Raw genomic sequence first — 26,288 nt, forward strand, 5'->3', positions numbered from 1 at the left:
TAGAGGATATGCTTCATCAAACATAAGAGTCAATCAAGAAAGAGGAAGGCATGAACTTCAGGTGATAGGAAATCCAATATAGGAGAGAGGTTAAGGGGATTCCCAGAATGAGAGTAAAGAAAGGTCCCTGAATGATACCTGGGCAACAGGCCTGGAAAACAATCCATTCAGACTAGAATGAGTCTGAGAATTCCAAGGGGTGAGTAAATATCTCCTAGAGAGGAATGGAACTAATGGATAACCCATTTGGATTTTATCATAATTAGAGGAGTTTTCAGTTCCTTTGGTGAGTTTAGGGATGAATTAGAAAGAATATTAGAAAACTAAACAAAGTGAAAAATCCAGGGCAATTATGAACTCCTGGAAAAATAAAAAGTCATTTTTAAAAGAAAATATTAGTAATCTGCACACATTGAGTGCTTAGCTTTGTATAATATTTGCATAGTCATAATTTAAACATTCAATTATTTTTAAAATGTGATGTAACTATATTAGAAAGATGGAGGGAAGAAAAATATTTGTAAGCATATGTGTGCATGTGTGTGTGTGTGTGTGTGTATGTGTATTTAACAGAGAGAGGAAAGAAAGAACAAAATTTACATTACCCATATATAGTAGGATGTCCATAGATAGTCTAAAACAGAAAAGTTTTAAAAAATGTTGTATAAACATGTACTATAGAGAGATAAAGGTAAATATAAAAAAAAAAAGTTAAAGAGTTGAATATGGTCGACTTTGGAGACTGGAACTTGAAGGTGAGGCAGGAAGCTGCCTTGTTTTTAACATTAAAAGCTTTGACTTGAGGAAGTACTAGGTACATGAATTCTTAGATTAGAAGTCAATTTTTAAAAAGAGGTAAATGTTGGAAAGCAAAGAGCCCAATTCTGCCCTCCATTACTTTAGTGTGCCTGCTAGTAAGGCTGGATTAAGACTTTTGGGCACTCTGATTACTGAGAAGATTATAGTAAACTAAATTTGTAAATTAAACAGAAGCTAGATTATAAAATAAAAAATACATATACCCTGAAGTTATAATAGCTTCTTTTCAGATTGTCTGATTGCAAGGTTCTGAATACGTTCATTAAATGTATTTTTCAGTTTTGCTTGTGTCCTGGCTTGCATCCTGCTTGCGTCCTGACATCTGCTTGTGTCCTGGCATCTGCTGGGATGATCTATAGGACATTTCAGTGCTCATTCCATGTAACTGCTAAAGTGCTTGCTGCCCAAAACTGTGCAACACAGGAAGCCCCTTAATCCTTCTACCGCTTCTTATGACTATGATGACCCCTTATTGTGACCTCTTATGTTACCAGAACAGTAGAATGTAATTAATGCTGCTGCTGAAATGGAAGGAGTTCTTTGATTATGGCTACAGACATTAAGGTGATGGGAGCATATGCTTTTGAAATACCTGTCTGGTGTGGAAACTCATAGCAGGACCCTCATTACACATGAGAACTGTATTGCTTTCAGGACTGCAAGAACTTCCTGTCATTATATAGAAATCATGAAGACAATCCCATCACATTGTCTTATAAGGGTCTAACACTGCCCAGGTAGCTGGTGTCTGTTTTGTTCCTATTACATTTTTGGGAGGCCCACTAACTATAATAATAGTTAACGTTTATTAATCATTGTGGTTGTTAATGTATGTCAGAATGTTAACAGGATCCAGGGCTAATTTAAGCTTAAATATGTCAGAGTATAAGCTTTGTCACTTCAGAATGAAACCTCTGTGAATTGAACTAGGCTTTACTCATGCTCAGTATCTGCCTAGGCACTATGGTAATGCTCAGGTGCCTGCAGAGCATGTCAAGATAGGCTTGTATCTTCTACAGACATCTTCAAGAGCTTCTTCTGTCTCTTAACCAGAGAAGAAAGAAAAACAGACATATACTTGTCCTTTCCGGTAATTTCAACCAAGAAAATTTTAACTTTGAAACCCTGAAAATGCTGTGTGTAGTGGTTCGACCCTATTCATGACCCCGATTTAGTTTGAATTCTGCTTGGAACAGGGACAGTGATATTTTTCCTTCTTACATCACAGATGAGTGGACTGAATGAATGAGTTAGCATTTGTGTGGCTTCAGTAGATCCTGAAGATGATCTTTTACATTTCAAGTTCAGTGTATCGGTCTCCTTTATAGCATCAAGATTAGATTAAAGCTTTGAGATCAGTGATTTTCACCTTGAGCATGCATCCAAATTACTTAGAGGGCTTAAAATACAGGTTTGGTATGTGTCTGAGAATTTGTATTTCTGACAACTTCCTACATGATGCTGATGCTCTGGGTCCAGACTGTACTTTAAGAACTATGACTTTATAGTCCTTAAGCCCTGAAAGGATTATTGTACACACTCACTCCAATTTATAATTCAAACAGAACAATACTGAAGTGTAAAATAAAAGTTTTATTTCCAAAAATTATAGAGAACTTAAAAGCTATAAGCTAAAATGACATGTTTTCTTCCTAGATTTTTTTTCCTCTTTTTGTGATCCTGTCCTGTGTGATGGGCTATCTGGCACTGTGTATAAGAGTTACTGAGCTTCCTCAGAAACTCAGTGTCCACATCAGGCATTTAGAGAGGTCTGGAAGGTTAAAGGCATTGTATTAAGAGTTGGATATTGAGACTCATTTGGAATATGGTCCTTGTTATGAGGTGGGCTCCTGGACAGACCAGTGCATAGTTTTGTGAAAGTACCAGGGATTACCTACTAGGTGCCTTTTTCATACATGGAAAACAAATTGTTGTGCATGAAGGCCCCTCATTTACAAAACTCTAAATTCCCATCAGAATTTCCTGTGGGATACAAGAAGCAAGACCAGACATGGACAGGATATTAAGTGATTCTAGGCAGAATTAGGAGAAAGAAAGAGGGAAGAAATGAAAAGGGAACAGAAAAAAAGGCCAGAATGAGGGCATGGGGAATAGCCAATAATATAGCCAATAGCTATTTTACTGAGGGCAGATGCTTTGAAACATGACATTTCAATAGTTGAAATTTGTATCCTCGACTTCTTTTCCACTTCCTCCTTCCCTACAAATGTTTGTAAAGTTTGTATTATAAGCCAGATGTCACAGAGTGACGAAGAAAACCAGTCCCTGTCTTAATGATTTCCCAGTCTAGTCAGGGAGACAGATAATTGCAGAACACTGTGATGAGTACACCACACACTGTGAACAAGGCAAATGTGTGTTGGGTATGTACTGGGGTACAACCCCAGTGCAATGTATAGTATCCCTGCTACAAAGTATATTAACTTCAATGAAACCATAATACATGCGTCTTAAATGAATTAATGATTGGCGAGTTTCTCTTTTAGCTATGTAGACTTGATTACTGGAACTTCTTTCTAGTTAGCACCAATATACATAATGTCCTTTGCTATTAGTATGCTAATAAGAGTAATTAATAATATTGTTGTAGGGATTTATTTATATTACAAACTCTTCTCCTTGCCACCTCTCCTTGCTACACATGGATCAAATAGAGCTGTCTGACAAGGTAGTAGACACATAGCAGGTTCTCCGCAAGTTGTCACTAATCCTGAATCTGTTGCATTCTTTGGAGTTTTAAAGAAATTGTAAAAAATTAAATTTTTCACAAGATGTAAATCTCTATAAAACATAAACAGAAGGGATAATGGAAAACAGATATTGTGCATCCACATCAAAACGATCCAACTGGCTTATGATCCAAAATATCCCTTCTCTCTTCCAGTGAAAGTGGTCGCAATGTGTCAGTAACCAAAGATAAAACAGTATGTTGAAATATCTGTGAGACTAGCATGAAAAGTTTTTTTCTGTCAAGGTGAAAAACACAATAGTGCAAGATTAACTGACTGTAAGTCATCACCACACTTAATGACTTAAGAGTTTGAAGAGCTTAAGCAAGGGAAGTTTGTAAGGGATTCAGAAGCCCTGTTGCTTTCTCTGGTCTATATCAGTGTTACTGTTTAGCAGAGATTAAGGAATTATTACCAAAGTTCTGTGGAAGAATTGAGGGGTAACAATTTTCAAAAAGCGGAACTGATCAGACATATTAACACACTAAAGGAATCCTAATGGGAAGCGAGGTTTTGGAGCATCTGTGAAATTCTAATTACTTCTGTAACAACATCCAGTTTGGATGTACAAAGCCTTTTTATAAATATAGTTTACCAAGGACATGTATAATTCTGCTGATAACTTTTCTCAGCTAGAAGTACAGCTAATTTGGCTAGGCATGGTGGCTCACATCTGTAATCCCAGCACTTTGGGAGGCCAAGGTGGGTGGATCACATGAGGTCAGGAGTTCAAGACCAGCCTGGCCAACATGGTGAAACCCTCTGTCTACTAAAAATACAAAAATTAGCCAGGCGTCATGGTGGGTGCCTGTAATCCCAGCTACTCAGGGGACTGAGGCAGGAGAATCACTTGAACCCAAGAGGTGGAGGTTGCAGCAAGCCAAGATCACACCACTGCACTCGAGACTGGGTGACAAGAGTAAGACTCCATCGCAAAATAAATAAATAAATAGAATAAAATAAATAAAGCAGTACAGCCAATTTCCCAAACATTTAAGAATGTTAAAGTTTGTAGATTACCTTGGCTCATAATGTAGTTACTAAGATATAGAGACAGAATTTTCATTTCTAAGAAGTTCAAAGAAAATGAAGTCAGAGGTCATCTTCTGTCTTTCTCACTGAGCAGTGATGATCCTAAACAGTTACTATAGTAACATGTGATCTGTTATCTGAGCAGTAATAACATATACCAAGTTCTACATTTCAAGTCACTGCTTTCAAAGCACTATCCTTGTTTGTTAAAGGTGATCTTTTCAAATCGTGCTCTAAAAAAATACAACAGTAGTATCCTAACCTACAGGATAAGATTCAAACTCCTAACCTGGCACACAAGACTTTTTTTCTGGCCTTGGTGCTATACATCTAGGTTCATCAATCCCTTCCTCACACCTTACATTCCAGTACCACCAGACTTCTTGATATTTCCGTGAATATACTCAGTTGTTTCACACCTCTGAGCTTTCACACTATTTGATCCTTTGTAGAAAATGCTTCCCCTCCCAACTGCTTGGCAGCTCTACTTCTGTCTTTCTATTCATTCATTAAGTGATGGTTTAAAAAAAAAATTGTATGCCACACTATGTGTTGGCCTCTGAGAACATTATAGTGAACACAACCTTGCTCTGCCCTGACAAATACCAGAATTATAAACCTTCTACTTCTCTGTGAAGCTTTCCTTGGGTTGCCAACTGATTAGACCATGTCCAAATAAGGCAAATGCCCAGTTGTAACCAATAAAGCTGGTTCTGTACCTCACTTCCATTTTCTGTCAATAACTGCTGCTTGCCCACACTGCAGAATAGAGTTCTCCAAACCTCTCGTGGTTCTGAGGGCTGTGCGATTCATAAATCATTCTTTGCTTAAATAAACAGTTAAATTTGTCTCCAGAGGCTGGGGAGGAGCGAGGAGAGGAAGATAGGAAGAGATTGGTCAATGAGTATAAAGTTAAAATCAGATAGGAAGAATAAATTTTGGTATTCTATTGCACAGTTGGGTGACTGTGGTTAGCAATATCATAATTTACATTTCAAAATAGCTAGAAGAGGAGATTTTGAATCTTCTTACCATGAAGAAATGATGAATGTATGAGGTGATGGATATGCTAAATACACTGATTTGATTTTTATACAATGTACATTTATCTAAACACCACATTGTACCCCATAATTACATACAATAATTATGTGTCAATGAAAACCAAATTAAAAACATTTTTAAGATATTTAAGAAATTAAGTTTTTCAAAGTTATTCTTTTAACCCTACGTTCTAAAAACTTACTGTAACTTAGGTCTTCTACAAAGACTATGCACCAATATAGTGATTTCAAAACTGGTTTTAAGGTAAATGCAGAAATATTTTTTATGTATTTGTTTCTTATCTTGACCTACCGTAAAAGCTCAATTCCTATATTGGTCATCTATGGATGCATAACAAATTACTCAAAAACATACGGGCTGAAAACAATGATAATCATTTAATATCTCTCATGGTTGCTGTAGGTCATGAATTCAGGAGGGTGTAACTGGCTGGTTGTGTCTCAGGGTCTCTCAAGAGTTTGCAGTTAACAATCACCCAGGGCCACAGTCTTCTGAAGGCTTGACTGGAGCTGGAGGTTGCATTTCCCAGGTGACTCACACAGCTGGCCTCAGATCCCCTCCAAATTGGCCTTCCCACAGGGAATCTTGAGTGTCCTCAAGGCTAATAATATGAGATACTGGGCACAGCTTTTAGACTGGCCAACATTGCTGCCTTGGGAACCTGGTTGTGGCTGATGTTTCTACCCCAAACCTGCCTGGATGTACTTCATGTGGCCTCTGTTTCTTCTCATTACCTTTTTTTTTTTTTTTTAAGACAGGGTCTCACTCTATTGCCTGGGCTTGAGTACAGTGACGCAATCATGGATCACTGCAGCCTTGACCTCCTGGGCTCAGGGTAATCCTCCTGCCTCAGCTTCCCGTGCAGCAGGGACTACAGGCACGTGCCACGATGCCTGGCTAATTGTTTTTTGTATTTTTTGTAGAGATGGGGTTTTGCCATGTTTCTGAGGCTGGTCTTGAACCCCTGGGCTCAAGTGGTCCACCTGACTCAGCCTCCCAAAATACTGGAATTACAGATGTGAACTACCATGTCCAGTCAAATTCATCTTACTGGCAGAGGCTGGTCATATTTCTACACCCTAATGACATGGGAGACTGGTAAGTTAGTCTCTGGCATTCATGGCTTTAATGGGAGCTGGGCTCCGTCTCACAAAGTATAAGATTCCCCTTACAAGGGAAATGAGAATGTAAGGCCAAAAATAACAAATATTTACTCTACTAATGAGCTCCACTGTTGTAAGGATAGAATTTTAGGAATAACCTAGAGGTGTGGAAGGAGAGATGGCTCTTGCGTGTCTTGTGGAAACATCTCCTCTTTTGGCTTTCATAGAAGCTAAGGAGTAGGTGATGCCAGGTAATCACTTTTCAATTTATCTTCTGTTCTGCTAACTATAGAGAGAGCTACATGCTTCACATGGCAATTGTTAGGATTCGCATTCTAATGAAGAGTGAGAACCCATCCTGGTGGTAATGTAAACGAGTACAATCACTGTGGAAAACAGTATGGAGATTCCTTAAAGAACTAAAAGTAGAACTACTATTCAATCCAGGAATCTCACTGCTGGGTATCTACTCAAAGGAAAAGAAGTCATTATATGAAAAAAGACACTTGCACATGCATGTTTATAGCAACACAATTCACAATTGCAAAAATATGGAACCAGCATAAATGTTCATCAACCAATGAGTAAAGAAAGTGTGCTATATAAACACCATGGAACACTCTTCAGCCATAGAAAAGAAGAAAATATTGGCATGCACAGCAACCTGGATAGAGTTAGAAGCCATTATTGTAAGTGAAGTAACTCAGGAATGGAAAACCAAACATCATATGTTCTCACTTATAAGTGGGAGCTAAGCTGGGGGGACACGAAGGCAGAAGAACGATATAATGGACTTTGGGGACTCAGCGGGAAGGGTGGGAGGGGATGAGGAATAAAAGACTACACACTGGGTACAGTGCACACTGCTGTAGTGATGGGTGCACCAAAATCTCAGAAATCATCACTAAAGAACTTATCCATATAGCCAAAAACCACCTGTTCCCCAGAAACTATTGAAATAAAATAAAATACACCATTTTTTAAAGAAAACTTAAGAGAAGGAAGTACTGCTGATACACTTTCCTTAAGTATTTGAATCAGTCTTGAAACCAGATCAACCTCCTATTACAGAAAAGCAGGTTTTGTTTTTAAAGCTAAGTTTCTTCATGTTGGCAGATAAGAATAATTAGACTCCCCAAACATTGGCTACTGTCTCCACAGGGAAAGCACAAATGAAAAAGTTAGGGTCTAGCTTCCACAAATCTCATCTTAGCCTGTATCCACATTTAATTACTGAATGTCAATCCAAAAAACAGACACCTCCTCTCTTCCTTTTACTGGTAGGTACTGTTCTTAGAGGTTTCTCCTGTTGTATTCAAAATGAAACAAGAATTTCCAAACTCCTTAACTCTTGTTGTTTTTAATCATCTATAAAATTCAGGTGAATATTTGCAGTGTGAAATAACCATAGTAAAAATATTTTATTTTCTATCTTCTGGTACTTTTTATATTTCCTATAAGTAGCAAGTTTGTTTTTCCCAAGTTGATCCACTTTTTCCCAACTATTTAATTTTGGTGTAGGCAGTAGGGTCCTATTGATATACTGAGAAGCTGCTTCATGCAAAGCACTGTGGTGGACATCGTGGGGAGGCAGTGTAAATTTGCCTTGGGTCTTTTGTAGCAATAATACACATTTATGTATAAGTTTAATATACATTTAAGCTTTACTAGAGCCATAGAAGATAGGGTTTTGTTTTGTTTTGTTTTGTTTTTTTGTATCAATGAGGCAACCGAGTCACAGATTTTTACTTTTCCAAATGTCACAGAATCAGGATTCAAACCCAAGTCCTCTAAGCCAGCTCACATACTTGTCCTAATATGCCCCAGCTCCCTTCCTACTGGAAAGCATTTGAGGCCGTTCTCTCCTAGACCACCTTCTTCCTTTTCCTCCCGTGCTTTTCTACTCCAGCCTCCTAATGTGGTTTGGCATTGACACCGCTGATGCTACAGGGTTGACAACAACTTCCTTGGCGGTGGCTTCTGTCCTGTACCAATAACACCAATTCTCTGAAAGAGCTGGGGATGGACAAGAAGTGGGAGGAATGGTCATGTCATTATTTCTAATACTGCTCTTATCAAATACCCACCTTGTTAAAGGAACCAAGACAATCATCTCCATGCCCTCAACCTTATCCACTTCAACCTTTAGGCTGGGTTTTCTAGGAAGCAGTCTCTGACAGAGTTGAGTAGGCAGGACTTTTATGCAGGAGTGCCCTTGGGATTGACCCTGTGGACGTAAGGAGAAGGATGCAGGATGAGGCAGTGGGAGAAGTTGAGCAGTCATGCAGGCCTGACAAGCCTTAGCCAAATCCACAGGGAGCTCCAGTCCCATCAGAGTTGCCAGCAAAGGCCATAATGGTTCGGTTCTCTACCTCTACCATGATCAGTCATTAAAGGTTGCTACTTGAAAGGTCATGATTTGGGGCAAGGCAGCTTTCTGCGGCTAAAGAAGCTCCTGAAGGGGCCACAGCTGGAGGCTGTCTGTCTACTCCCAGCAGTTGGGGTAGCAAGTTCTTCCTTCAAGGAGGATCTGCGTAGTGCATCTCCATTTCTGGGGTGTTGAGGTGAGGCAGTGCAGAGACTACCCTGCTTTGCAGATTCTTTGATAGTTTTATTGCCATTTGCTGTCCACTGTTGTCACAGGAGAAGCTTAAGGAAAAATCTTCACCAAGTTTGGGTCAGCTAAACCTCTCAGCAGAGTAGAGCAGCTTTCACATTGCCCAGCTGATTCACAGCCCCTCATAATAAGTCATGGGGCTGTCATCTGGAGAGGTGGAGAAATGAGATGGAAGACATAATGATCACCCCAAATTTCAACCTTTTAGAGGGGGAGTTTTGTCTGATGATCTTATTTTTTTAAAATTATCACATGAAGCTTGTTATTTGGGTGTGGCAATTCTATGGGATGTTAGAAAGAGCACTCATTTGGGAGTCAGGAAACCACAGTTCTAGTCTGGGCTCTGCCCCTTTCCATTATAGCTCTATGACCATGTGCAAGTCATACAGCCTCTCTTGGCCTTAGCCTCCACACCTGTAAGATGAAGAAATTTGGCTTGAAGCGCTCTAGGGTCACATCCAGCTCAGAATCATGATGAATCTCTATCATTTAGGCCAGCGGTCAGCAAACTATGGCCTGCATTCCAAACCTGTCTCACTGCCTGTTTTTGTAAATAAAACATTCCTGGAACACAGCCATGCTCATTCATTTACCTATTGCCTATAGCTGTTTTCATGCTACTGCCGCAGACTTGAGTAGTTGCAACAGAAATTCTATGGTCTATAAAGTCTAGAATATTTACTACCCATCCCTTTACAGAAAAAGTTTTGCTGACCTTGATCTAGGCAAATCTTCCATCATGTCCCATGCCAAGGAGTAGGAGGAGAAATACAAACCATGAGGATATGCCTTTGCAATAATTTGGCAAAGAGTGGTATCAGTCAAGTAACTGCTATTTCCTAAGTATTCCTTAGGAAATTAAGAGCAAGAGGAGAGTTAAAGATTAGGTAAGAAGCATTGTAAATGTACAGTTCACCAAGGGCAGTGTCTGTGAGGATTCCTGAGTAAGCAATGTCTCAGGTGCTTAAACGAGATCTTGTTTGCCAAAATATCCACCTCTGCGGTTCCTGCACCAGCTCTTTATTACCCACATGGCAGGATGTTTAGCAGGGAGGGCAAACACAGGTTTTTCTTTTGTGATCAAGGTCATTTGTCCAGCAAATGAAATGGGTAAAGGGAAATTTTAGAAGAAAATTTTCGAAGAAATGAGAGGAGAAACTCTCTCTGTTAGTGAAATGTCAGAATTATCAAGCTATCACTCCTTCAGGGAAAATGCCTTTGCTGGTGAGAGACCATAGATGTAGGAGGAATCCTGACAATATTATTATTATGAGCTGTGTTTTGCACTCAGGAAACACGGTATCCAATTGTTTAATGTGTCTTCATATCATTTTGTTTTCATCTCATTGTCAAAACATCCCCATGGGATATTGTCAAGTGTCATAATCCTCATCATTCTATATTTCGCAGATGAGAAAAGAGATTTCAGGGTGATCTTGCCTGACATAATGCTCATAACATTTACTGTTGGTCCCAGCCACTTGCTTCATAGCATTTGTTTCGTTTGATTGTTCTTTATCTTTGTTAGCACAGCCATTGTCTTCCCAAGTAAATGCTATGCCTCTGACCTACGTCTTATATCAGATCACAGAATGTCAGAATTGAGGGAAGGCCTTCAGTCTAATGAAACTATTGAAATATAAAATGAGGGAAGTGAGACCCAGGGAGGTGGCCTGAGTTGGTGAGAGAACCAAAAGAATAACTGGAATAACTGTGGTCCCCTAACTTGAAGGCTATTGCTTTTTCCACGGACCTCATTATACCTCTTTGCATGTCCCATATGTAGTATAGTGTCTTATGTATATGTACTCCATAGTACTGCTAGGGATCATCTGTATAGATAGGCCATCTTCTTAATTGACTGCAAGATTTTTATAAGTTAAGAATCACAGCTACTATTTATATTGCTTTTGATTTTAACTCCCACCTATTGAGCATGTGAAATATATGGCTTAAAAAAGTAGAAAAAGACAAGCAAATTAAAGCCAAAGCAAATTGAAGGGAGAAAACTATAAAAACCAGAGTGGAAATAAGCAAAATAAAGAATGGGAAAACAATAAAGGAAGTCAGTGAAACAAACAAACAAAAAAAAAATAGGTTCTTTGTAAAGATCAACAAATATTGACCAACAAAATAAGAGAAGATTCAAATTAATACATCAGGAATGAAAGAGGGGACATTACTACTAACCTTAAAGAAATAAAAAGGATTATAAGCATGTACTACGAACAACAGTATACCAACAAATCAGATACATTAAATGAAATGGACAAATTTCTAGAAAGACACAGATTACTGAAACTGACTCAGAAGCAATAGAAAGCTGAATACAGGGTTGTGCAACTGTACTCCCAGCTACTTGGGAGGCTGAGGTGGGAGAATCACTTGAACCCAGGAATTCAAAGTAAGCCTGGGCAACATAGCAAGAGTCTGTCTCTAAACATAAATACACAAATAATTTTTTAGCAAAAAGAAATAGAAAACCTGAATATGCCTATCATATTCTCTAGGACATAGATTTTCTATATACAAAATCATGTTATCTGCAAATAGAGATAATTTTACTGTTTCCTTTCCAATTCGGATTCCTTTGATTTCTTTTTCTTGCCCAATTTCCCTGGCTATAACCTGTAGTACAATGTTATATAAAAATGGCAAGAGAGAGATTCTTGTCTCATTCCTGATCTTAGGAGTAAAGGTATACTATTCTTTTTTCATGATACTGGATTTGACTTACTAGTATTTTAATAAAGGCAAAATTAAGGTTTTTGTATTAAGTTCTGCGATACATGTGCAGAAGCTGCAGCTTCGGTACGATACATGTGCAGAAGCTGCAGCTTTGGTATACACATGCCATGGTGGTTTGCTGCACCCATCAGCCCGTCATCTACATTAGGTATTTCTCCTAATGCTATCGCTCTCCTTGTCCCCCAACCCGCGACAGGCCTTGGTGTGTGATGTCCCCCTCCCTGAGTCCATGTGTTCTCATTGTTCAACTCTCACTTATGAGTAAGAACATGCCGTGTTTGGTTTCCTGTTCTTGTGTTAGCTTGCTGGGAATGAGGGTTTCTAGTTTCATCCACCTCCCAGAAAAGGACATGAACTCATTCTTTTTTATGGCTGCATAGTATTTCATGGTGTATATGTGCCCATCTTTTTTAAATTATACTTTAAGTTCTAGGGTACATGTACACAACGTGCAGGTTTGTTACATATGTATACATGTGCCATGTTGGTATGCTGCACCCATTAACTCGTCATTTACATTAGGTATATCTCCTAATGCTATCCTTCCCTCCTCCCCCCACCCCACGACAGGCCCTGGTGTGTGATGTTCCCTACCCTGTATCCAAGTGTTCTCATTGTTCAATTCCCACCTGTGAGTGAGAATATGCAGTGCTTGGTTTTTGGTCCTTGTGATAGTTTGCTGAGAATGATGGTTTTCACCTTCACCCATGTTCCTACAAAGGACATGAACTCATCCTTTTTTATGTCTGCATAGTATTCCATGGTGAATATGTGCCACATTTTCTTAATCCAGCCTATCAATGATGGACATTTGGGTTGATTCCAAGTCTTTGCTATTGTGAATAATGCCACAATAAACATACATGTGCATGTGTCTTCATAGCAGCATGATTTGTAATCCTTTGGGTATATACCCAGTAATGGGTTCGCTGGGCCAAATGGTATTTCTAGTTCTAGATCCTTGAGGAATCACCACACTGTCTTCTACAATGGATGAACTAGTTCACAGTTCCACCAACAGTGCGAAAGTGTTCCTAGTTCTCCACATCCTCTCCAGCACCTGTTGTTACCTGACTTTTTAATGATCTCCATTCTAACTGGTGTGAGATGGTTTCTCATTGTGGTTTTGATTTACATTTCTCTGATGGCCAGTGATGATGAGCATTTTTCCATGTGTCTGTTGGCTGCATAAATGTCTTCTTTTGAGAAGTGTCTGTTCATATCCTTTGCCCACTTTTTGATGGGGTTGTTTGATTTTTTTCTTGTAAATTTGTTTAAGTTCTTTGTAGATGCTGGATATTAGCCCTTTGTCAGATGGGTAGATTGTAAAAATTTTCTCACATTCTGTAGGTTGCCTGTTCACTCTGATGGTAGTTTCTTTTGCTGTGTGGAAGCTCTTTAGTTTAATTAGATCCATTTGTCAATTTTGGCTTTTGTTGCCAGTGCTTTTGGTGTTTTAGTCATGAAGTCCTTGCCCATGCTTATGTCCTGAATGGTACTGCCTATGTTTTCTTCTAGGGTTTTTATGGTTTTAGTTCTAACATTTAAGTCTTTAATCCATCTTGAATTAATTTTTGTATAAGGTGTAAGGAAGGGATCTAGTTTCAGCTTTCTACATAGGGCTAGCCAGTTTTCCCAGCACCATTTGTTAAATAGGGAATCCTTTCCCCATTTCCTGTTTTTGTCAGGTTTATCAAAGATCAGATGGTTGTAGATGTGTGGTATTATTTCTTAGGGCTCTGTTCTGTTCCATTGATCTATATCTCTGTTTTGGTACCAGTACCATGCTGTTTTGGTTACTGTAGACTTGTAGTATGGTTTGAAGTCAGGTATCATGATGCCTCTAGCTTTGTTCTTTTGGCTTAAGATTGTCTTGGCAATGCGGGCTCTTTTTTGGTCCCATATGAACTTCAAAGTAGATTTTTTCCAATTCTGTGAAGAAAGTCATTGGTAGCTTGATGGGGATGGCATTGAATCTATAAATTACCTTGGGCAGTATGGCCATTTTCACGATATTGATTCTTCCTATCCATGAGCATGGAATGTTTTTCCATTTGTTTGTGTCCTCTTTTATTTTGTTGAACAGTGGTTTGTAGTTCTCCTTAAAGAGGTCCTTCATATCCCTTATAAGTTGGATTGCTAGGTATTTTATTCTCCTTGAAGCAATTGTAAATGGGAGTTCATTCATGATTTGGCTCTCTGTTTGTCTGCTATTGGTGTACAGGAATGCTTGTGATTTTTAGACATTGATTTTGTATCCTGAGACTTTGCTGAAGTTGCTTATCAGTTTAAGGAGATTTTGAGCTGAGACAATGGGGTTTTCTAAATATACAATCATATCATCTGCAAACAGGGACAATTTGACTTCCTCTCTTCCTAATTGAATACCCTTTATTTCTTTCTCCTGACTGATTTCCCTGGCCAGAACTTCCAACACTATGTTGAATAGGAGTGGTGAGAGAGGGCATCCCTGTCTTGTGGCAGTTTTCAAAGGCAATGCTTCCAGTTTTTGCCCATTCAGTATGATATTGGCTGTGGATTTGTCATAAATAACTTTTATTATTTTGAGATACATCCCATCAACACCTAGTTTAGAGAGTTTTTAGCATGAAGCACTGTTGGATTTGTTGAAGACCTTTTCTGCATCTATTGAGATAATCATATGGTTTTTCTCTTTGGTTCTGTTTATATGATGGATTATTTTATCCATCATATAAACAGAACCAGCTTTGCATCCCAGGGATGAAGCCAACTTGATCATGGTGTATAAGCTTTTTGATGTGCTGCTGGATTTGGTTTGCCAGTATTTTATTGAGGATTTTTGCATCAATGTTCATCAGGAATATTGGTCTAAAATTCTCTTTTTTGTTGTGTCTCTGCCAGGCTTTGGTATCAGGGTGATGCTGGCCTCATAAAATGAGTTAGGGAGGATTCCCTCTTTTTCTATTGATTGGAATAGTTTCAGAAGGAATGGTACCAGCTCCTGTTTATACCTCTGGTAGAATTTGGCTGTGAATTCATCCGGTCCTGGACTTTTTTGGTTGGGAGGCTATTAATTATTGCCTCAATTTCTGAGCCTGTTATTGGTCTATTCAGGGATTCAACTTCCTGGTTTAGTCTTGGGAGGGTGTGTGTGTCCAGGAATTTATCCATTTCTTCTAGATTTTCTAGTTTATTTTCATAGAGGTGTTTATAGTATTCTCTGACGGTAGTATTTCTGTGGGATCGATGGTGATATCCCCTTTATCGTTTTTTATTGCATCTATTTGATTCTTCTCTCTTTTCTTCTTTATTAATCTTGCAAGCAGTCTATCAATTTTGTTGATCTTTTCAAAACACCAGCTCCTGGATTCATTGATTTTTTGAAGGGTTTTTTGTGTCTCTATCTCCTTCAGTTCTGCTCTGATCTTAGTTATTTCTTGCCTTCTGCTAGCTTGTGAATGTGTTTGCTCTTGCTTCTCTAGTTCTTTTAATTGTGATGTTAGGGTGTCAATTTTAGATCTTTCCTGCTTTCTATTGTGGGCATTTAGTGCTATAAATGTCCCTCTACACACTGCTTTTAATGTGTCCCAGAGATTCTGGTATGTTGTGTCTTTGTTCTCATTGGTTTCAAAGAACATCTTTATTTCTGCCTTCACTTCGTTATGTACCCAGTAGTCATTCAGGAGCAGGCTGTTCTGTTTCCATGTAGTTGAGCAGTATTGAGTGAGTTTCTTAATCCTGAGTTCTCGTTTGATTGCACTGTGGTCTGAGAGACAGTTTGTTATGATTTCTGTTCTTTTACATTTGCTGAGGAGTGCTTTACTTCCAACTGTATGGTCAGTTTTGTAGTAAGTGTGGTGCTGAGAAGAATGTATATTCTGTTGATTTGGGGTGGAGAGTTCTATAGATGTCTATTAGGTCTGCTTGGTGCAGAGCTGGTTTCAATCCTGGATATCCTTGTTAACTTTCTGTCTTGTTGTTCTATCTAATGTTGACAGTGGGGTGTTAAATTCTCCCATTATTATTGTGTGGGAGTCTAAGTCTCTTTGTAGGTCTCTAAGGACTTGCTTTATGAATCTGGTGGCTCCTTTATTGGGTGCATATATATTTAGGATAGTTAGCTCTTCTTATTGAATTGATCCCTTTACCATTATGTAACAGTCTTCTTTATCTCTTTTGGTCTTTGTTGGTTTAAAGTCTGTTTTATCAGAAACTAGGATTGCAACCCCTGCTTTTTTTGTTTTCCATTTGCTTGGTAGATCTTCCTACATCCCTTTATGTTGAACCTGTGTGTGTCTCTGCACACGAGATGGGTCTCCTGAATACAGCACACTGATGGGTCTTGACTCTTTATCCAATTTGCCAGTCTGTGTCTTTTAATTGGAGCATTTAGCCCATTTACATTTAAGGTTAATACTGTTATGTGTGAATTTGATCCTGTCATTATGATGTTAGCTGGTTATTTTGCTCACTAGTTGATGCAGTTTCTTCCTAGCGTCGATGGTCTTTACAATTTGGCATGTTTTTGCAGTGGTTGGTACTGGTTTGTTCCTTCCCATGTTTAGTGCTTCCTTCAGGAGCTCTTGTAAGGCAGGCCTGGTGGTGACAAAATCTCTCAGCATTTGCTTGTCTGTAAATGATTTTATTTCTCCTTCACTTATGAAGCTTAGTTTGGCTGGATATGAAATTCTGGGTTGAAAATTCTTTTCTTTAAGATTGTTGAATATTGGCCCCCACTCTCTTCTGGCTTGTAGAGTTTCTGCCAAGAGATCAGCTGTTAGTCTGATGGGCTTCCCTTTGTGGGTAACCCGACCTTTCTCTCTGGGGGTGCCCGTAACATTTTTTCCTGCATTGCAACTTTTGTGATTCTGACAATTACATGTCTTGGAGTTGCTCTTCTCAAGGAGTATCTTTGTGGCATTCTCTGTATTTCCTGAATTTCAATGTTGGCCTGCCTTGCTAAGTTTGGGAAGTCCTCCTGGATACTATCCTGAAGATTGTTTTCCAACTTGGTTTCATTCTCCCCGTCACTTTCAGGTATACCAGTCAGACATAGGTTTGGTCTTTTCACATAGTCCCACATTTCTTGGAGGCTTTGTTCATTCCTTTTCATTCTTTTATCTCTAATCTTGTCTTCATGCTTTATTTCATTAAGTTGATCTTCAATCTCTGATATCCTTTCTTCCACTTGATCAATTCAGCTATTGATACTTGTGTATGCTTCACGAAGTTCTCGTGCTGTGTTTTTCAACTCCATCAGGTCATTTATGTTCTGCTCTAAACTGGTTATTCTAGTTAGCAATTCTTCTAACCTTTTATCAACGTTCTTAGCTTCCTTGCATTGGGTTAGAACATGCTTTTTTAGCTCAGAGGAGTTTGTTATTACCCACCTTCTGTAGTCTACTTCTGTCAATTAGCAAACTCATTCTCCCGCCAGTTTTGTTCCCTTGCTGGCGAGGAGTTGTGATCTTTTGGAGGAGAAGAGATGTTCTGATTTTTTTGAATTTTCAGCCTTTTTGTGCTGGTTTTTCCTCATCTTCATGGATTTATCTACCTTTGGTCTTTGATGGTGACCTTCAAATGGGGTTTCTGAGTGGACATCCTTTTTGTTGATGTTGATGCTATTCCTTTCTGTTTGTTAGTTTTCCTTCTAACAGTCAGGCCCCTCTGCTGCAGGTCTGCTGGAGTTTGCTGGAGGTCCACACCAGATCCTTTTTGCCTGGGTACCACCAGTGGAGGCTGCAGAACAGCAACGATTGCTCCCTGTTCCTTCCTCTGGAAGCTTCATCCCAGAAGGGCACCCACCAGATGCCAGCCCGAACTCTCCTGTATTTGTCTGTGGACCCCTGTTTGGAGGTGTCTCCCAGTCAGGAGGCATGGGGTTCAGGGACCCACTTAAGGAGTCAGTCTGTCCCTTAGCAGAGCTTGAACACTGTGCTGGGAGATCTGCTGCCCTCTTCAGAGCCAGCAGGCAGGGATATTTAAGTCTGCTGAAGCTGTGCCCACAGCTTCCCCTTCCCCAAGGTGCTCTGTCCCAGGGAGATGGGGGTTTTATCTTTAAGCCCCTGACTGGGGCTGTTGCCTTTTTTTCAGTGATGTCCTGCCCAGAGAGGAGGAATCTAGAGAGACAGTCTGGCTACAGAGGCTTTACCAAGCTGCGGTGGGCTCTGCCCAGTTCAAACTTCCCAGCAGCTTTGTTTACACTGTGAGGGGAAAACCACCTGCTCAAACCTCAGTAATGGCAGATGCCCCTCCTCCCACCAAGCTGGAGCATCCCAGGTTGACTTCAGACTGCTGTGCTGGCAGTACACATTTCAAGCCAGTGGATCTTAGTTTGCTGGGCTCTGTGGGAGTGGGATCCACTGAGCTAGACCACTTGGCTCCCTGGCTTCAGCCCCCTTTCGAGGGGAGTGAATGGTTTTGTCTCGCTGGCATTCCAGGTGCCAGTGGAGTATGAAAAAAAATTCCTACAGCTAGCTCAGTGTCTGCTCAAATGGCCACCCAGTTTTGTGCTTGAAACCCAGGGCCCTGGTGGTATAGGCACCCTCCTGGTCTGTGGGTTGTGAAGAACGTGGGAAAACCATAGTATCTGGGCCAGAGTGCACCGTTCGTCATAGCAGTCCCTCACGGCTTCCCTTGGCTAGGGGAGGGAGTTCCTTGACCCCTTGCACCTCCCCTATGAGATGATGCCCCACCCTGCTTTGGCTCACCCTCTGTGGGCTGCACCAACTGTCTAACCAGTCCCAGTGAGATTAGCCGGGTACCTCAGTTGGAAATGGAGAAATCACACACCTTCTGGGTTGATCTCACTGGCAGCTGCTGACCGGAGTTCTTCCTATTCGGCCGTCTTGCCCGTTCTGCCAAAAATTAGTTTTTAAAAATTAACATGGGGATTAAGGATTCAGCTATTTTTTCAGAAAGCAGAGCTTTAAGAAAGCAGTGCTCTAGAACCAGGGCTTCATGGATGTGAGACCAGTGCAGTTACACAGTACCCCAGGTTCAGGAAGGAGCCCACACAAGGGGTTTCATAAAATTTTATCTTTGAATTTGTATTTTATGAGTGAAAGCTAGTAAGACAGTGGACACAGGTTCAGGGCTTAAAGCCTTGCTCATGTGCTGTCTTGCCTTTAAGACATCTACCTGGGAAGGTTCCTCTGCCACCCACTCCTAATCCCCACCCCATAACTACTGCAACCCTCCATTCCCAGCGTGGTCCTAGGTAATACTGAGGAAGAGTTGGGGTGAGGTAAGACTGCCAGGTCCCTATAAGTGTCTATACTCCTCTGCAGAGTATCTGTCCTAGTTCCCGAGGGAGAATGACATTAAATACCCAACAAAAAGCACGATGACAGGTCCACAGACAAATACAGATCCCCCCAAAAACCAGCTTTTCTCTTGTTTCTTGAAAAAGGATTTCTGCATTGTCATTTAGCACTGGGCCCCACAAATTATGTAGCTAGCCTGTCTAGAGCCTTACTACTCAAAGTGTGGTTGCAGGACCAGCAGCATTGGTATCACCTGGGAACTTATGGAAATGCAGAATCCCAAAAATTCTAAAGAAGAATCTGCATTTTAACAAGATCCCTGGATGATTTGTATGACATTAGTTTGAGAAGCAGTGGTCTAGAACACACTCTGGGATTCAGTGACCTATTGGATGACATCTATGATTCTAGCCCCAATTATTTTTATTATGATTGTTAAATGAATTGTCCCTTTCTTTGACATAAAGCAACTGCTATTCATGTTGGAAGATGGGATGCAGAGGGAAAGAAAGTTGGCCGGTAAGAAACACTGAAAAAGGAATTGCTCTGAGCACCAAGCTTTGCCAACCCTGTTGCTTGACATGACACTTGCCCTGTTTTCTACCTTGGGCTTAAGGCTTAGCATCTTTCCTAGCAGCACTGAGTGCCTTATTGAGGGGAACTGTAGCCAGCTTAAAATAAATTGCAGCTCTCCTGGAAATTGCTTTGACCTTTATTTGCATAAGTCTTCAAAACTTGCTAGCTCTGGAAAAGATGGGAAAGGAGCACCTTATTTTTATTATTGGCAGAACTGATTTTTGAGCCTGTTTGTGAGTTACTTGGCATGGTATGGTTGGTTTTGTTTTAGTAACTATTTAGGTTCTAGGAAAAATTGTTTTAAAAACCAACCAAGAGGAAAATGAAATAAACCCCTATGCCTTCCTCTTGCCCACTCACCAGGCTTCCCTGGGGAAAAGTATCTGTCTTGGCCAGAGCTAGTGGGAAGGTTGGAGCTGACAGAAAGCTGCTGTCCAGTTGCAGTGAGGGCTGAGGCAAATTTCTTCTCCAGGTGTGAAAGGGGTAATCTCCAGGAGTGAGAGAAATAGGAGCAATCAGTCTCTGGTACTTGTGCCTTTATCATGAAGTCATAATTGGTGAACGTACTATGAGCAACACATTGTTAATTTGTACTATGCCCTTTACAAGATTTGTCGCTGTCAATTCAGTATTTCCATAACTAGGGATCTAGTCTAAGGAAAGATCAGAGACTTTGGCACAGAATTAAGCTGGAGAATATTCATCTCAATTATACCTATAGGAGCAAGAAGTTCAAAGTGGGATGCATGCCCCACCAGGTAGTGCAAAAAGAGGGTGTATGTGAGACATTAGAATTTGAATTTAACTTTTAAAATTTAAAAAATAGGGCGGTGGCTCATGCCTGTAATCCCAGCACTTTGGGAGGCCGAGGCAGGCGGATCACCTCAGGTCAGGAGTTCGAGACCAGCCTGACCAACATGACGAAACCCCATCGCTACTAAAAATAAAAAAATTAGCCGGGCATGGTGGTGGGAGCCTGTAATCCCAGCTACTTGGGAGGCTGAGGCAGGAGAATCACTTGAATCCAGGAGGCGGAGGTTGCAGTGAGCCGAGATCTCACTATTGCACTCCAGCATGGGCAATAAGAGCAAAACTCCATCTCAAAAAAAAATAAGAAAGGTCAAATGTGGTGGCTCACACCTGTAATTCTAGCAGTTTGGGAGGCCGAGGTGGGCTGATCTCCTGAGGTCGGGAGTTCAAGACCAGCCTGACCAACAGGAGACCAACAGGAGAAACCTGTCTCTGCTAAAAGTACAAAATTAACCAGGCATGGTGGCACATGCCTGTAATCCCAGCTACTTAGGAGGCTGAGGCAGGTGAATCGCTTGAACCCGGGAGGTGGAGGTTGCAGTGAACCGAGATCACACCATTGCACTCTAGCCTGGGCAACAAGAGCGAAACTCTGTCTCAAAGAAAAAAAAAAAAAGGAAAGAAGAAAAAGCTTTACTAATATGTAAGATGGGGACTCCACCTTGCTGCTTTACTTGGTCCCTAAGTCAGGCAGGCACATATTATATGAGATATGTTGAGAAAAGAATAGGAATTTCATAACATGAGTCTCTTCTCTCTGACATAGCAACTGCATGGATATAATTTATAAATGATCATTAGAGTGGACAGTTTTTTACTGATGGGGTGCAAAGTACCTTATAAGAGATCTAAGGAAGTGCACAGGGAGGACTCTGCCCCCAGTTTCGGGGAGGAAAGAGCAGCACAGGGCCAAATTGTAAATTCAGCTCTGTGGATTGCCCTGAGCTCTTGCTAATGGGCCAGTTTTAGAGGCCTCTTTTTTTTTTTTTTTTTTTTTTTTTTTTTTTTGAGACAGAGCTTCGCTCTTTCACCTAGGCTGGAGTGCAGTGGTGCAATCTTGGCTCATGGCAACCTCCGCCTCCCAGGTTGAAGTGATTCTCCTGTCTCAGCCTCCAGAGTAGCTGGGATTACAGGCATGTGCCATCACACCCAGCTAATTTTGATATTTTTAGTAGAGACAAGGTTTCACCGTGTTGGCCAGGGTGGTCCCAAATTCCTGACCTCAGGTCATCCGCCCACCTTGGCCTCCCAAAGTGCCAGGATTACAGTTGTGAGCCACTGCGCCCAGCCCAGTTTTAGCTTTTTAATGGAAAGTAGTGTTGTTTCAGTTGATGGAATGTTTCTTTCCCTCAGTTTCAACTTGTTTTATAAGAGCCTTCAGGATGTTTCATGAAAAACTGTAGCTCTCTCAGCAGATTTCATTACACCTCAACTTTCATTACCAGCTCTACCTTCTGAACACAACTTTGGCCTTCTGCTCCATTCTGCTGTAGTTTAAAGCTGCAGATATGACCTCTGTTAAGCATTTTGCTTTCCACTGCAAAAAAGCTAATGCTCAGGTATAAGATTAAGATGAAAGGAAAACTAAGCTTATTAGAAAAATTCCTAGTCATTTAGTCAAACATCCACACCTGCTGAAAGAGAGTGGCCAAACGGTCCTCGGGAACACTTGCTTTTCTATAGATACATCCCCTGAGTTTTCTAGGATGAAAAGCTCATCTTTGAAATAATGGTGTTTTGTTTAAACAATCCTTTGTGAGAGAGGCTTTGTCCTGGAATGCCTTGTGCATATTAAAACTGTAAATAATCTTGTCATTTGGAATAAATCTTCTTAATGTGCACGTTATAATTGAATTCATCTCTAATTAATGTAGCATTACCATGTGGCAAAGGTGGATTGGCTTCTGTTTTCTGATTGCCCTTGAACGTTGCCTTGAAGTTGCAGGATTGCTGATGAAGTCAATAAGAGCTGTGCATTGATTTTCAGACACAAAGACCATCCCCAGCATGGCTGCAGACATGTCCCCAGGACCAACAATTTTCCACAGTGCGATGGCCAGTACCAAGATGAAACGCATGAGGGAGTAAGTAGCGTGTTGCCTGCCCCCTAGGAAGGTGCAGTGTTAAAGCATATTGACCAAGTGTGTGACCCAGTCATGTGATACTGTCTTAGTCCATTTGTGCTGCTGTAACAAAATACCTGGGACTAAGATGCTCCAACTTACAAACTTCTCTCTAAAATTCACTTTCTGTATTGGTGCTGGTTGAATAATTAGTGAACTTTGGCAAGAATTATTTTTCAGTTGATTTGCACTTATAGTATTCTTGTAGCACAGCACATTCTCATCCATACTAATGTTTGCAAGCAAAGGAAAAAAAATGCTGAAAGTTATTTCCAAGCCTAAAGCTGTTAATATGTTTATATACTTACTGTTTTCCAACCCTACCTGTACCAGAGTAGTCATATAATAACATAATTACCATGGCAAGAAGTGATTCCCAGAAACTGGAAGTGAAGGAGTTTGGATTAATCTTTCCCTCTGTAGACGGAAGCTACCTCCACCTCTCCTTGCTTGGAGGAGATAATATAGAAGGCGTTGCTAATTTCCCAGTTGATAGTCTTTAAAGAAAAGAAAAGTGGTTTGCTTATTTTACCCGTAAAAGTTAACAATGTCGTGTCAGATTTTTGATCTAAGACTTCATTACTTTTGCAAAGTACACTATACTCCATTTCCGAGCATATTATGAAATGTTTTAAATAATTAAAATGAAAATATTTTGCAAAATTAATTGGCCAATATGCATTCTAATGATTTTATTCCTAGTGTGTTGTTTTTCTCCTTATTGCTTTATTGTAATTGACCAAGTACTTTCTGGCTCACCTTTTTAATGTGGGCTAATGCAGTTTGAGTTATTCCCCCATGGATGGTATTGCTCCTTTAGTGCAATAACCTGCCATCCTTTTATATTTTATATTGTGACTCCTTATGTCATTCCAGAAAAGACAAAAAGGAAATCAAGGCTGCAAAGCTGCGTATCTTTTGAGCATGTTGTGTTTTCTCAGTTTCAAAGACTTAGAAGCCAGCCAGAGAGAGGAAATCTTGCTGTTCTTTCTCTGCACAGTGATTTTCTCTGCACAGTGATATACTACATGCTTAGCATATGGATCTCAACTATTGGGATGCCAAGAAGAACAGTTAATGACATTTGTCTCCATAGAGATTATAATGTAGAGACAACACAAAACTTAAAAATGCAAAACGTTAAGTGACAACATAATGGTTATGTAATATGAAGGGATAGTTAGTAACAGTCCCCAAATGGGAGCGTGGCCATGAGCCAAATAGATGATGAGAGTTCTAAGGTCAGAAAGGGGAATTTGGAAGGCCTCTGGGAGAAGCAGGGACTTAACCTTCACAGAGCGATATAATTTGGAGAGGTAAAGAAAAAGGAGGAGAAACGGGAGGTCAGCAGATTTGGTGTCTGAGTCTTGGCTTCACTAATAAATGGCTGTCTAACCTTTCACAAGTGATTTTCTAAGATTCAGTTTCTTCATCTGTAAAATGGTCATGTTAATTGCCACAGCTGGATACCCAGGAAGCATACTGAGAGATGGAAATTAATGTGTAGGAGGAGTTTTGTGAGGGAATCTTCTGGAGACCAACACCTGTAGAAAGGAGGAGGAAGGAAGCAGACTAGTTAGGGAGAAGTCAAGCTGTGACATAGGTCATTAGAGGCCTCTGCCAACCCCATAGGGAATTCTGGGGCTAGATGGCCCTGCAGGACTGTCCTGAGTTGGGACAAGAGGGCCTTCTTAACCCCATCAATCAGACATTGCATCTTGGCCACTCTGGGAAGGGGCTGTGACTGAGCAAGATGTTGACTTCTGTATTTACCAGTATAGACTTCATCTTGATTTACCAGTTGTTAACATTTTGCCACATTTTTGTAATTTTTCTTTCTATCTATCTATATAGTATATACACATATACACTTATAAATTATTATTACTGATCCATTTGAGAATACATTCCATGCATCACAATTCTTCATCCCTAAATATTTAAACGTGTAGCTTCTAAAAACAAGAACATTCTCTTATATAACCACAGTCTGATGATTGAATTTAGGAAATTTCACATCAGTACATACTACTATTTAACATACAAATCCATATTCAGATTTCATTGATTATCCCAATAGTACCCATTATAGCAATTGTTTTTCCGATTCAGGATACAAGCCAGGATCACACATTGCACTCAGTTGCTATGTCTCTTTGGTGTATTTACTCTAGAATGGTTCCTCAGTCATTCTTCGTCTTTCATGACACTGACATTTTTGAAGAGTTTAGGCTGGTTGTTTTATAAGATATCTCTTACTGTGGGTTTGTCTGTTGCTTCCTCATCATGAGCTTCAGGTTATACACTTTTGGTGGTAGCCTACATAAGAAATATTATGTGTCCTGAACTTTTAAACATTTAATTATAGGAAGTTTCAGCCACAAATAAAAGTAGTCAGAGTAGTATAATTTTTCTATAGACTAATCAACCCAACCAGTTCAACAGTTATCAACCATGACCAATCTTGTTTTTCTATACTTCCACCTGTTCTCACATGTTACTTTTAAGGAATTCCTATTCATCATATATTATATCTATAAATATTTCAGTGAATATGTGAATTTTAATCTGCTCTTTGACATTTTCCCTTGGATGTCCATTAGGCATCTCAAGCTCAGGATTTCCAAAACTGAATTCCTAAATTTCCCTACCACACCTGCCCCCTCCACAGCCTTCCCCATTGTTACATAAGCAAAGGCGAGATCTAGGTGAGAAGGAACCTTGTAGCTCAGTAAGTAATGCCTGAAGGCTTACTTAGTGTGTGTCAGTTTAAGGATATCAGGCAAATGACTTTGTCATCTCCTCTATGAAGAAGTTGGGTGGCAAAACACCTGGTGATCATACTGACATCCTTCTCCAAGTTCTCTAAACTGGGACCCTGGGGCTTTGTGAGTATTAATATATACAATGTCAGTCATAGAGTAGACCCAGCACAGTGGTCAGGAGGGAAGATGCAAGGGGCAGGCTGCTGGGATTTATATCCCTCTTTGCCACCGACTAATATGTATCCTTGGACAAGTTAACCAAACTCTTTGGGCCTCAGATTTCTCATCTGTGAAGTGGGACTAATAATGATTTGTGCCTCGTAGAGTTGCTGTTAGGGTGAGTTGAGATAATGTATGAAATGCACTAAGAATAGTTTATGGCACATAGTAAGTGCTCAGTAAATGTTAACAACTTAGACTCTCAATATGTGTGCAGTTCCTTCATTTTGAAAATCCCCAAGCCAAGTATCTGAAGGTGTTGACATGTATTAGTGATGTTTTATACCTGAGGGCATTGGTAAGTGAAGCAGCTGTTTGTTAAAACATTCATGTAGTATCTTTTTAGCATGCAAAAAGTGTTAGTGCCAATTCTCTGAGAAAATGCCATGAAGTTGTTTAATACAAATTCCAACC

General features: G+C 40.1%; 1 protein-coding gene across 1 annotated transcript in view; it reads left to right on the forward strand.

Moving 5' to 3' along the window:
- Window positions 1–26,288, forward strand: part of NEK11 (NIMA related kinase 11) — a 321,378-nt gene that overhangs the window by 221,823 nt on the left and 73,267 nt on the right. The window contains exon 16 of the mRNA XM_030933708.1: window positions 22,755–22,851. Coding sequence (XP_030789568.1) covers window positions 22,755–22,851 — 97 coding nt within the window. The remainder of the gene's footprint in view (window positions 1–22,754; window positions 22,852–26,288) is intronic.

The sequence above is a fragment of the Rhinopithecus roxellana genome, chromosome 1 (assembly GCF_007565055.1).
Source record: "Rhinopithecus roxellana isolate Shanxi Qingling chromosome 1, ASM756505v1, whole genome shotgun sequence".
NCBI lineage: Eukaryota > Metazoa > Chordata > Mammalia > Primates > Cercopithecidae > Rhinopithecus > Rhinopithecus roxellana.